The following is a 12948-nucleotide window of genomic DNA, read 5'->3' as shown; positions in this document are numbered from 1 at the left end:
TCCTAAACACTTCCTTTCTCTATATCCCCGTTTCTTGAGTTATGGACAGGTGCTGAGGAACCCTGGCTTTCTGCCTACGTGAAATGCAACCAGTTCAGTCTGGAGCTTGCTTATGCTGTAATTTCACAATCAGCTTAGCCTGGCATGTAGCAGCTCTGTTAAAAAAGGCTGTCCCGTACTGATCTCTTTAGATATACCTGGCCGCTGTTCTTGCCCATGTACCTCTTCTCCCACTCTTTTCCCTTTTTGTGGGGCAATGTCATGAATAACTAAAAACTGTGGAGCAGATTAGCTGAAACTAGCCCAAGGAAAAAAATGTGGTAGAGGAACATTTGTGACGATTAAGTCAGTTGGAAATATAGGCAAAAATGAGTGAGGAAAAGTGCAAAATGGAAGAGGAAGAAAAGAAAAAATGTGATAAATGAGCCATCAGAGGGAAGAGGTGAATGAGGAGGAAAGTGTATCATGAAAGCTAGGGATAGAAGAGGTGTTAAATGGTGTTAAAAGTCACTGCTAAAAGGTTATAGAGAACATCAGGAGAGGAATCATAGACATGAACAGCTGAGAAGTGGGGCACTGGTAAAATAGAATGGTTAACCTTGCTTTGCACATGGACTGTATAGAAAAAGGTGAAATAAAAAATCACAGTGACAATTCATAGATCATAAGTCAGAAGGAAAAGAGAAGTCATAAAAGAAATGGAATAAGAAAAGTCAAAACAAACTTGTATTGATAGGTGGGAATTCTGTGTTGAAGAAAGTTAAAGAAAGAGAGGATGTAAGAGGCAGCACTTTGCCTCTCCTGTTGAGCCTGGCAATAAGTTCAGTGAAATAACCAAGGCTAAAGGCTGGTGGCAATATTTAGGAGGAGGAGCAAATATCAGAGTGAGAGAGAAGGGGAAGACCTGGCAGTAGCGTGAGCAGCATGATAACAGCAACATGAAGTGGGGATGGAATAGAACGGGATAAAGGCAAAGAGCTGGAAATGGTAAGAGACAGGAAGAGAGAAGCTTGGTTCCTTTGCATTGGTTTTATGGAAATTAATCTCAGTTGGGAACATGTGGGAAGGAGAGGTTTACTTGGAAAGGCAGTCATTTTAGCTGCTGTTCCAGAGTGAGGTCTGAATTTCTCTATGATGGGCAATAGATTGCATGAGATCTACAAGCAACTAGAGAATATGTACCAAAGGGCATCTCAAAAGTGAACTTAGAGCAATTCAGCTGAATGTGCCAGATGCTGATGAAAGATTTATTTCTGTGCTTTGGAGGCTGTCGTGGTTTAACCCCAGCCAGCAACTAAGCACTACATAGCTGCTCGCTCACTCCCCCCGGTGGGATGGGGGACAGAATCGGAAGAGTAAAAGTGAGAAAACTCATGGGTTGAGATACAGACAGTTTAACAGGGAAAGCAAAAGCTGCTCACACAAGCAAAGCAAAAGAAGGAATTCATTCACTCCTTCCCATGGGCAGGCAGTTGTTCAGCCATCTCTAGGAAAGCAGGGCTCCATCATGCATAAAGGTTACTTGAGAAGACAAAATGCCAAAACTCAAAACATCCTCCCCTTCCTTCTTCTTCCCCCAGCTTTATATGCTGAGCATGACGTCCTATGGTATGGAACATCCCTTTGGTCAGTGGGGTCAGCTGTCCCAGCTGTGTCCCCTCCCAGCTTCTTGTGCACCCACAGCCTCCTCACTGGTGGGGTTGCGTGAGAAGCAGAAAAGGCCTTGATTCTGTGTAAGCACTGCTCAGCAATAACAAAAACATCCTTGAATTATCAACACTGTTTCCAGCACAAATCCAAAACATAGCCCCATACTAGCTACTGTGAAGAAAATCAACTCTATCCCAGACAAAACCAGCACGTTCTCCACCCCTTATTCCATACCATTTCTGCCATGCTCAAGTACCACACTATCCAATACATCCTCATTAACCACCATCCCCCTTCCCATCCTTTGATATAATACACAGATATAATTCCCTTATTCTATGGACCACCCCTGTGAAATGTCTGTAAAATGTCCATAAATGTCCACAAAATGTCCATTGAATTCATTGAGTCCATGACTTTGGGCTCCATCTGTTCTGGTGGTCACTCAGGACAGGAGAGGTGGTGTGTTGCGTGGAGTTACTGGGCACCAAAGCCAGCTCAGGTCGGGTCACTGCTGCACTTGCATTGCATCTTGTAAGGCTTGTCCTCCATTGGTTCAGGTGGTTCCTGCTATAGTAATTCCTATAACATTCATTTCAAATCCTGGGTTACAACAATTTAAAGGTATTTCCATTACAGTCTCCACCCCTGGCCCTTTTGGACCAGACCATCAGGTTTAACATTGCAATGAACTCCTCCCCTTGCCCCTGCTCCGGCTTGGACTTATCCACAGAATGCAGTCCCTTAGGGGCGTACCTGCTCCAAGTGGAGCCTTATCTATGAGCTACAGTCTCTCCAGGGGTATACCTGCTGCGGCATAGACTTATCCACAGCCACAGTCACTTTGAGGTGCACCTGTCCCAGTGTTGCCTTCTCCATGGGCCACAATGCCTTCAGAGATATACCTACTCCAGCGTGGCCTTACCCACAGCCACAGTCCCTTCAGAAGTAAACCTGCTCCAACATGGTCTTACCCATGGCTGCAGTCCCTCCAGGGCTGTTCCTGCTCTGTTATGGGCTTATCCATGGCCACATGCTTTGAAGTGCTCCAGCATGACCTCATGCGCAGCCACTGATGCTTCAAGGTGTACCTTCTCCATTTTGGACTTATCCTTGGGCCACAATCCCTTCAGAGGTATAGCTGCTGTGGCACAGACATAACCACGGCCACAGACAATATGAGAAGCCAGAAGTGCTCCCTAAGCCACTTTCAGTCATTTATCAGCAGTGCTGGCTAACCGGGGAGGTCCCAGTTGACTGGAAGTTAACAAATGTGATGCCCATCTACAAGAAGTGCTGGAAGGAGGCTCCGGGGAACTACAGGCCTGTCAGTCTGACCTCAGTGCCAGGGAAGGTTATGGAGCAGATCACCTTGAGTGCCATCATGCGGCATGTACAGGACAACCAGGTGATCAGGCCCAGTCAGCATGGGTTTATGAAAGGCAGGTCCTGCTTGTCTAACCTGATCTCCTTCTATGACAAGGTGACCCACGTAGTGGATGAGGGAAAGGCTGTGCATGTTGTCTAGCTAGGCTTTAGTAAAGCCTTTGACACGGTTTCCCACATCATTCTCCTGGAGAAACTGGCTGCTCATGGCTTGGACGCGTGTGCTCTTTGCTGGGTAAAAAACTGGCTGGATGGCCAAGCCTAAAGAGTGGTGGTGAATGGAGTTAAATCTAGTTGGTAGCTGGTCACAGGTGGTGTTCCCCAGGGTTCAGCATTGGGGCCAGTTCTGTTTAATATCTTTATCAATGACCTGGACGAGGGGATCGAGTGCACCCTCAGTAAGTTTGCAGATGGCATCAAGTTGTGCAGGAGTGTTGATCTGCTTGAGGGTAGGAAGGCTCTGCAGAGGGATCTGGACAGGCTGGATCGGTGGGCTGAGGCCAACTGTATGAGATTCAACAAAACTAAGTGCTGGGTCCTGCACTTGGGTCACAACAACCCCATGCAACGCTACAGACTTGGGGAAGAGTGGCTGGAAAGCTGCCTGGTGGAAAAGGACCTGGGAGTGTTGGTCGACAGCCAGCTGAACATGAGCCGGCAATGTGCCCAGGTGGCTAAGAAGGGCAACAGCATCCTGGCTTGTATCAGAAATGGTGTGGCCAGCAGGAGTAGGGAAGTGGTTGTCCCCCTGTACTCAGCACTGGTGAGGCCGCACCTCGAATACTGTGTTCAGTTTTGGGCCCCTCACTACCAGAAAGACATTGAGGTGCTGGAGCGTGTCCAGAGAAGGGCAACGAAGCTGGTGAAGGGTGTGGAGCACAAGTCTGATGAGGAGCGGCTGAGGGAACTGGGGTTGTTTAGCCTGGAGAAAAGGAGGCTGAGGGGAGACCTTATCGCTCTCTACAACTACCTGAAAGGAGGTTGTAGAGAGGTGGGTGTGGGTCTCTTCTCCCAAGTAAGAAGTGATAGGACAAGAGGAAATGGCCTCAAGTTGCATGAGGGGAGGTTTCAATTGGATATTAGGAAAAATTTCTTCACTGAAAGGGTTGTGAAGTATTGGAACAGGCTGCCCAGGGAAGTGGTTGAGTCACCATCCCTGGAGGTATTTAAAAGAGGTGCAGATGTGGTGCTTAGGGACATGGTTTAGTGGTGGACTTGGCAGTGCTAGGTTAACGGTTGGACTTGATGATCTTAGAGGTCTTTTCCAACCTAAATGATTCTATGATTCTATGATTCTGTGAGATGTACCTGCTCCGGTATGGGCTTATCCACGTCCAAAGATGCTTCAGGGTGTCCTGCTCCTGTGTGAACTCTACCCACAGGTCACAGTCCCTTCAACTTGAGTTCACACTGGAGTTCCAGCCTGTCCAGCAGAGCAGCACAGAAACAGCAGCGATGCCCTGGCCATCTGCCAGCCCAGGCACATCACCATTGCTCTTATCAAAATGTTCCCAGTCACAGCAGAGTGAGATGATAAGCAGCAAAAGCAAAAAGCAGCCTTTAATGAGCACTAGACTTTAATACACAGTAAGGCAATCAAGCCCCATGGCAAGCACAGAAGCCTCCCAATTAGTAGCTAAACAACAGTAACAGCTATAAATTTGATCTAGCACTTTCCAATCAAATCTGTCTTTATCTCGAACCCTTTAAGCCCTTCACTGGGTGCCAAAAAGGACTGTCATGGCTTAACCCCAGCTGGCAACTAAGCCCCACACAGCCGCTCGTTCACTCCCCCTTAGTGGGATGGGGGAGAGAATCGGAAGAGTAAAAGTGAGAAAACTCATGGGTTGAGATAAAGACAGTTTAATAGGGAAAGCAAAAGCCGTGCACACAAGCAAAGCAAAACAAGGAATTCATTCATTACTTCCCAGCGGCAGGCAGGTGTTCAGCCACCTCCAGGAAAGCAGGGCCCCATCATGCAGAATGGTTACTTGAGAAGACAAACGCCATCACTCCGAGCATTCCCCCCCGACTTCCTTCTTCTTCCCCCAGCTTTATATGCTGAGCATGATGCCATATGGTGTGAAAAATCCCTTTGGTCAGTTGGGGTCAGCTGTCCCAGCTGTGTCCCCTCCCCACTTTTTGTGCACCCCCAGCCTACTCGCTGGTCGGTGGTGTGAGAAGCAGAAAAGGCCTTGACTCTGTGTAAGCACTGCTCAGCAATGGCTAAAACATCCCTAATAATAACACTGTTTCCAGCACAAATCTAAAACATTGCACCATACTAGCTACTGTGAAGAAAATTAACTCTACCCCAGCCAAAACCAGCACCGAGGCTGATGTATTTAGTTCTATCTTCCTTTGGACTGTGAAGCTGCAATGAAAGGCAAATGTGTATGTCCCCATGATAAAATAGGGTGCATTTTTAGAAATTCCCAAGCAAACATTCAGCAGGCTGATATGTCTGCCTGGTTTGATTCAGTGCTGTATGAGATATAGGACAGTGACCTGGAAGCAGTACAGCTACCTCAGCTTCTGTTCTGGATTTAGCTCATTCAAGCACTATCTGGGAGTCTCCATACCATGCTATATTTGTGGACATGTGATCATGTCCAGTGTGGCAACTGGGAAGTCCTAGCTGATCACAAAGTTGTTTCATGATATTTCCATAGCTATCCTATTTGTTAATTTCAAAAGGGATATATATATCCTATTTTTTCTTTAGTTAGCATAAAATACAAATAACTTAATCAATTATTAATTGTCTAGGGATTAAAATCCGTGGCTGACTAGCTTCAGTTGACTTCACGAACATTATTTGTATTTACCACCCTTCTTGCTGCTTCTAACATCAGCTGCTCCCATTGGGGAATTTTTCCTTTGGCAGTTATTGCTACAAGAACGATATTTATGGATCTCTTTCTGGTGTCGGTTCTCTACTTCTCAATTGCTTTGTATCTTTTGTCATTTGCCTGTGCATTGTATCTTTCTTCCACCTTAATAGCTATTTAGATCAGTCATATATTCAGCTCTTGTGTACAGAGGATGCTACTATACTTTGAGCGGGTGTTAAAAAGTTTAAATCTAAGGTGTTCCCATGGTCCTAGAAATTCCCCTTTGGAGCCTATACTGACTTGCATAGGATATGGTAAGGCATGCATAAGGCTGATTTGTTGTCTCTTTCTTTGCAGCATGCTATTGATGCTGATAATGCAGGGGTCAGTCCCATAGGAAATTCCTCTAACAACAGCAGTCATTGGGACCTTGGAAGTGCCTTTTTCTTTGCTGGAACAGTCATCACAACAATAGGTATGTTTATTGTTTATCTTTTAAAATACATAGTCACACTGAGACCTGGATAATGAAATAAATTTGAGGAAGGTAGATCACAAAGAAATGAAGTGGCTGAACTCTATTTCTCAATTCTCAGAAGGTATGGCTCCGGTATGTGTCAAGGGCATTGAGCCTCTGGGTCGATATCAGAAGCTGTTTACACAGTTAGGCTAGACTAGCAATGCTGAACTGAAAACAAGTAGCACTGATGTAGCTAAGGCTTTATAACCCTGTTCTTGATGTAGATGCAGGTGGTCTTAACTTTCACTACAATGATCAAGAACCATACCCAATGAAATACCTATTCTATGGTTGCTAGGAATTTGGATTTTAATGTTCTAGATGAATTTACCCATAAGGGTAACTTTCTTCCTGTACAATTTTGGCTTATGCTCTGAAGTTTGATATAAATAATTCTTCTCATACCTTGCTCCTTGTAACTGGAAATGTATTCACATAAGTATCACATCCTTTTTAAAATCCTTTCTCGCTTTCATACTAATAATTGGAAGGAATTTAACGAATTGTACATTGTGTAAAAAAACCCAGCATTTTTTTTCCATTCTAGAATTTGTGGCCTTGAAATATTGACACATTTCTCTGTGTTAGATGAAGGGTATATTGAACTGTTCCATTTACTTTTCTCGAACCACTAATTTCAGTAAGTTCATTATTCAGGCCCTTATCATCTGTCCCCCTATACATTGTGTCCAATGTATTTAGCCTCTTGATCTCTGAATGCTGGCCTTACATATGCTAAGGTTTTTATCCTCTCCTCTGTGAGCCAGTTCCTCTCTTCAACTAATCTGACCATCACATAACCCTTCATTAAAGTGTGAGAATCTGACTGAATTCTGAAAGTTCTTTATGTAGGTAATACAACAAGCAAAAAAAAAATCCTGTGGCAGTTACAAGATTTGCTGTGGTGATCATCTCAAATAGTGGAGTCTGTGCCTTTGGCTCTGCCTTTTCTTTGTTGTCAGAGTGAGGGTGAAAGAGCGATTGTATAGAGCATACTCCTCCCTGTGTTCCTCTATATACTAAGCTACATTACCGTGTATTTTTAACAGTAGCATAAAACCAGCGAGCAGCGAGAAGGAAAACATTTCTGAATCAAAAGTAAGAAAACCCTCCCTTAATATTTGTTTACTCAATAGACCCAAGTGACAAGCTTTTAAATTACTCATTAAAATAAATGCCACTATGTAGGCATGGATTATGTAGGCATATTCGTTGACATCTGCTATTTAAATAACTTATTGAAAAGAGCTTGGATTTTTGCCATATTTGCTTTAAATTCTTCATGAATGAGGCTGCGTAAAGTCTACATATTGTGTCTGGGCATGAAAATGATTTTATTTTATCCACCAGAGCCCTGTTAGAGCTCCTCTTAGGCCAACACTAAACAGACTACCTGGTCAATGTCAGCCTGCTGGCCTGCGGAGCCTGGATATTCTTGGACTTTCAGGAGAAATCTGTGATCACAGATGCAGCCATGAAAAGGACTGTGGGTTAGGGGCAGGTAGTACTGTGTGTCAGCATAGTCCTTTCACCATCGCACGACAGAGAGATATATCCAATGCCAGTGTCACAAACCTAACAGGATTAGGACCTGGGAGCCCAGCCTGAATTCCCAAGGACCAGGAGGAATTGCTGTAGATGAAGACGACACCCTCTTAGATCTCCATGTCTCTGGATGCTCTGTGTTTCCACTTTATTTAATCAGTGATTTGTGATTGTGTGATCATTGTTAATATTTAAATAATTATGTATAGTCAGAATACAAATCTCTATAACATTTCAATAAAGATACCTGATCTTAAATAGAAAGGTGCCAATATTACTGCCACAATTCTTGTTTTTTTCTCTTTAACATGAACATTTTAACAGAAATACTATAGCTACTGGAGTCATAATGCTCTACATGGATTCCTAAGGTTAAATTCACATGGGTAGCGTGGGGAAGGGAAGAAGTGCCTGAACAAACTGTGGTGACTACATGTAGTTTACTGCATAGGACAGGTGGAGAGCTGCCTTTCTGCCAGTATCAGATGTTCCCAATATTTTATCTGGAGTTACAAGGCTGGGAATTGAAACCAAACATGCCCAAACATACTTGGGCCAAAATGAGAGTTTTCACTCAGGATATGCAGCTGGATAATTATGTCTTGGTCAGAACCTGTCATCTTTTCAACAGCCCCAGGTTACCCTAACAGAGGATGGAAGGAAGGCATGTATGCACCTTTATTACAGCATCAATAATGATTTTTAAATATAAATGGAGTAGGATCTTCAGAGGGAAGGCTTAAAAACTTCGTTGTAAAAAGGTATTAAAAAACCTCATGAAATACAAATGTTAGGCTCTTTATTGTCAAATTGAAAGGGGAACTGAATAAGGAGTTCAAGGGCAGATTCACATAGTGTGGGTACAGTTTGGAGGCCATAGTGTAACTAGTCTGCGATGAGGGGCTGAGGAAATTATGAGCAAACCACTGAAAATGAGCCTTGTCAGGTGAATCACACTCCTGTCAGGAAGTCATTGGCACAGCCCAAGAGGAGCAGCAGCACGCAGGCACCAGGCCAGCATGGAGGGATTTTTGTGCCACAATAAGTCAAGCTAGATTAATTAATCAAACAACTTTAGATAGGACCTGAATCTATAGAAAATATGGGTAACTGAGGCTACAAGAAGAACTAAATCACAGGGGGTAGCTCACCTGGGAAATGACATCATGCCATGGAAAGTCTGTAAATAGGAATTACATGTGGAACAAAGGTATGCTTGCAGAAACAGCAGTTTTTCTAAACCCATTAGTTTTTCTAAAAAGCCATGTATAAGTTCAGAGAGTCTGACAATTGTATTTCTCCTCAGGGTACGGGAACATTGCCCCAAGCACTGTTGGAGGCAAGGTTTTCTGCATCTTGTATGCCATTTTTGGGATTCCACTGTTTGGCTTCTTGCTGGCTGGGATTGGAGACCAACTTGGAACCATCTTTGGGAAGGGTATCGCAAGAGTGGAAAAGGTTTTCAGAGTAAGTTCACTGTCAGTTTTTTGCTTGTATTATATTACTTGCTTTTAATTCTGTTGCTATTACCTGCAGTCCTTTTTACATGTTGGGCACCATGAAATATTTACATGGCTAGTTGAGATGATGCTTAATGTCCTTAGGGGCCTCTGTAGTCAGTGGAGAGAAATAAACTTCTCTAGATGGTGATGCAGGGGTTATAGATCAGCCTCTGAACTTCCTTCTTGAGGCTGTCTCTGGGGAATGTATCTCCTAAGCTAGGTTCCTTACAAGGACTGGTTGTAAAACAGCCTTCAAAAGACCTCAGGTTGCTTTGGACATGTACATCCATTCACTGAAAACGGAGAGAAGGTAGTGTAACTTCTGGAGGAACAGGGGTGCAGAGTAGGTCCTGACTATATTACTAATAAAGCCTAAAAGACTTGGAAAGCAGGGTTACTGGAGTGAATGTGAACTTGGGAATAGAGATAGCTGAGTGATATGCTTTCACTGCAAGAGGACAGATGTGTTGGAGTAGATCTGCAGCTGCAAAAACTGGTATAATGCCACTGACTGGAATTGCCTTCATGGTATTTACCTGCCCCGCCTACCATGGATACATCCTACACTAGATTTCTCTATAGACTTTCTCATATGTGATTTCCCTTCATTTTGCCAGTACTTTCTTGTGGTGGGTTGACCCTGGCTGGATGCCAGGTGCCCACCAAAGCCGCTCTATCACTCCCCTCCTCAGCTGGACGGGGGAGAGAAAATATAATAAAAAGCTCATGGGTTGAGGTAAGGGCAGGGAGAGATCATTCACCAATTACCGTCACAGGCAAAACAGATTCAACTTGGGGAAATTAGTTTAATTTATTACCGATCAAATCAGACCATGGTAATGAGAAAATAAAAACTAAATCTTAAAACACCTTTCCCCCACCCCTGCCTTCTTTCCAGGCTCAACTTCACTCCCAATTTCTCTCCCTCCTCCCCCCCAGCAGCACAGGGGGATGGGGAATGGGGGTTGTGGTCAGTTCATCACACGTCGTCTCTGCCGCTCCTTCCCCCTCAGGGGAGGACTCCTCACACTCTTCTCCTGCTCCAGCGTGGGGTCCCTCCCACGGGAGACAGTCCTCCACGAACTTCTCCAACGTGAGTCCTTCCCATGGGCTGTAGTTCTTCACGAACAGCTCCAGTGTGGGTCCCTTCCAAGGGGTGCAGTCTTCAGGAACAGCCTGCTCCAGCATGCGTCCCCCACGGGGTCACAAGTCCTGCCAGCAAACCTGCTCCAGAGTGGGCTCCTCTTTCTCCAGGAGTCCTGCCAGGAGCCCGCTCCAGTGTGGGCTTCCCATGGGGTCACAGTCTCCTTTGGGCACATCCACCTGCTCTGGCATGGGGTCCTCCACGGGCTGCAGGTGGATATCTGCTCCGTTGTTAACCTCCATGGGCTGTAGGGGGACAACCTGCGTCACCATGGTCTTCACCCCGGGCTGCAGGAGAATCTCTGCCCTGGTGTGTGGAGCACCTCCTCCCCCTCCTTCTTCACTGACCTTGGTGCCTGCAGAGTTGTTTCTCTCACATATTCTCACTCCTCTCTCTGGCTGCTGTTCTGCAGCAGTTTTTCCCCCCTTCTTAAATATGTTATCCCAGAGGCGCTACCACTGTTGCTGATTGGCTTGGCCCTGCCCAGCGGCAGGTCCGTCTTGGAGCTGGTGGCATTGGCTCTATTGGACATAGGGGAAGCTGCTAGCAGCTTCTCACAGAAGCCACCCCTGTAGCACCCCCGCTACCAAACCTTGCCATGCAAACCCAATACACCTCTGTTTTTGAATCCGTATCATTGTAAGCAATTCTTTTGCAAGCAGTGCCGCAGGCCTGGCAAATGCTGTTTTGCTAATTTGCCGATGGCTCACTTCAGGGATTCTCTCTTCTAGAAGCAGAACTTCTAGAAGTGATCTGTGTGATGCTTCCCTTGGAGGCAGCATAACTGGAGGTAAGTCTTTCCAGGGACAGAGTGGATGAGAAGCTGTCCAAGCTGGTTAGTTGAATAGGCTTCTCTTTCTAAAACATTCCCACAGATGAGAGCAAATTACTTTCAACTGTTTTTGAAAGGAAGTAATTGAGTATTAGACTGGAGTATGAGCAATTTCCCTTTTGATTAAACTACTGTGAAGTGTCCCAGACCAGCCATAAGGAGTATCTCTCAGGCTAAATATCAAAAAAGGTGACTAGTGATTATGGGTGAGTAAGCATGTACATGCCTGACTGGAGAGCACTTGAAAATGGCCTACATTTGCATGAAATGAAAATAAGGTTATTGAAAGGTGGCTGAGGTTGGGCCTGCAAAAACAGAAGTAGCTAAGATCCCTAATTTCTTTTTTACCTAGCTTCTTATTATACCTGCTTCACTTCAAAGGAATCTCTGAACCTTCCAGCCTGCTTCTGCCCAAGAAAAACTACCATCTCGAAGTCATGATATGAATTGAGAGTCAGAAAATCTTTGATTAATTGTCAGCTGTAGTATTGGCTTTCTGGGTGACGTACGCAAGACCATTAAACTGTCAGCATGATAGTTTATGAGTAAAATAATACATGCTCTACTTGAAGTATTTTAAGATTCACAGATGAATGCTGATACTAACGTTTCATACAGAATATAGCCCTTTGGCACATAATAGGAGTTCTTTTAGTATTCAAGGTACTCCCTCCTTTTCTTGAGTTCATGCAGTTGCTTGTTGTTTATAACCATCTAAAATATTTTTTTTCCTCCTTGGTATTTTGCCAGCTTCCAAAGCAATTTAGAGATCTGTGGTCCCCTTGTTTAGTGAAGATATATGTTTATTCCTTTTATTTTGATTCTCAGAAATCCATTATATCTGTTCTTTTGTGATTTGGTGGATGGGGTTATACATAATTTCCTTCAATATTCCTAGCAATGAGGTTCAGCTATTTGAAATATTCCTGATATAGTTTACAATTTACACGCATCTTAGTAACTAGTCTTAATATCAGTGGTTTCACTTTATACGTTTACTTACATAACATTTGACATATTATATATGATCATTAATATATTATACATAATATATACTTTTTATTGTTACCTAATGCAGAAAATAATAATAATAATTATAATTTTAGTAATTATTTAATTTATTATCACATTGTGTTTACATTGTTAGGCTCCATAAATGTTTGGACCTAATCAGATGAATCCACAAGTGGAGTAACAGTTCTTGATTTAATCCTGAGCAGTGAACAAAATTTAGTTCAATGTTTCTTACTCTTGTTTCTTACTTTGTAACTGTCTCCATAATGAACTCAAATTCAGCATGTTTGTGGGTGTAAAGCAACCTGCTACAACCTTTAAAGAGAGAACATAAAAATTAGGAGAATAGTTAGGGGGAAACTAAAAGGAACAAACATGGGCTAAAAAGACACTGAAAAGCATAATAAAATGTTGGGTGGTGTGCCTCACACATCTTTTGGAGCTAGCTGAGGGGTCACTGAGTGTGTATCAATGATCTAGTGATATAAAAAATTGAATTTCCAGAAAGCTTTTGACAAATT

General features: G+C 43.8%; 1 protein-coding gene across 1 annotated transcript in view; it reads left to right on the top strand.

Annotated features, from left to right (window-relative positions):
- The window catches only part of KCNK10 (potassium two pore domain channel subfamily K member 10), a 72657-nt gene that overhangs the window by 33147 nt on the left and 26562 nt on the right, over positions 1-12948 (top strand). Inside the window, exons 3-4 of the mRNA XM_075503397.1 lie at positions 6228-6345; positions 9242-9402. Of these exons, the coding sequence (XP_075359512.1) occupies positions 6228-6345; positions 9242-9402 (279 nt within the window). The remainder of the gene's footprint in view (positions 1-6227; positions 6346-9241; positions 9403-12948) is intronic.

This window comes from Mycteria americana, chromosome 5 (assembly GCF_035582795.1).
Source record: "Mycteria americana isolate JAX WOST 10 ecotype Jacksonville Zoo and Gardens chromosome 5, USCA_MyAme_1.0, whole genome shotgun sequence".
Lineage (NCBI taxonomy): Eukaryota > Metazoa > Chordata > Aves > Ciconiiformes > Ciconiidae > Mycteria > Mycteria americana.
Note: the sequence above shows the minus strand (reverse complement) of the source record. Positions and strands in the feature narration are given on the sequence as shown.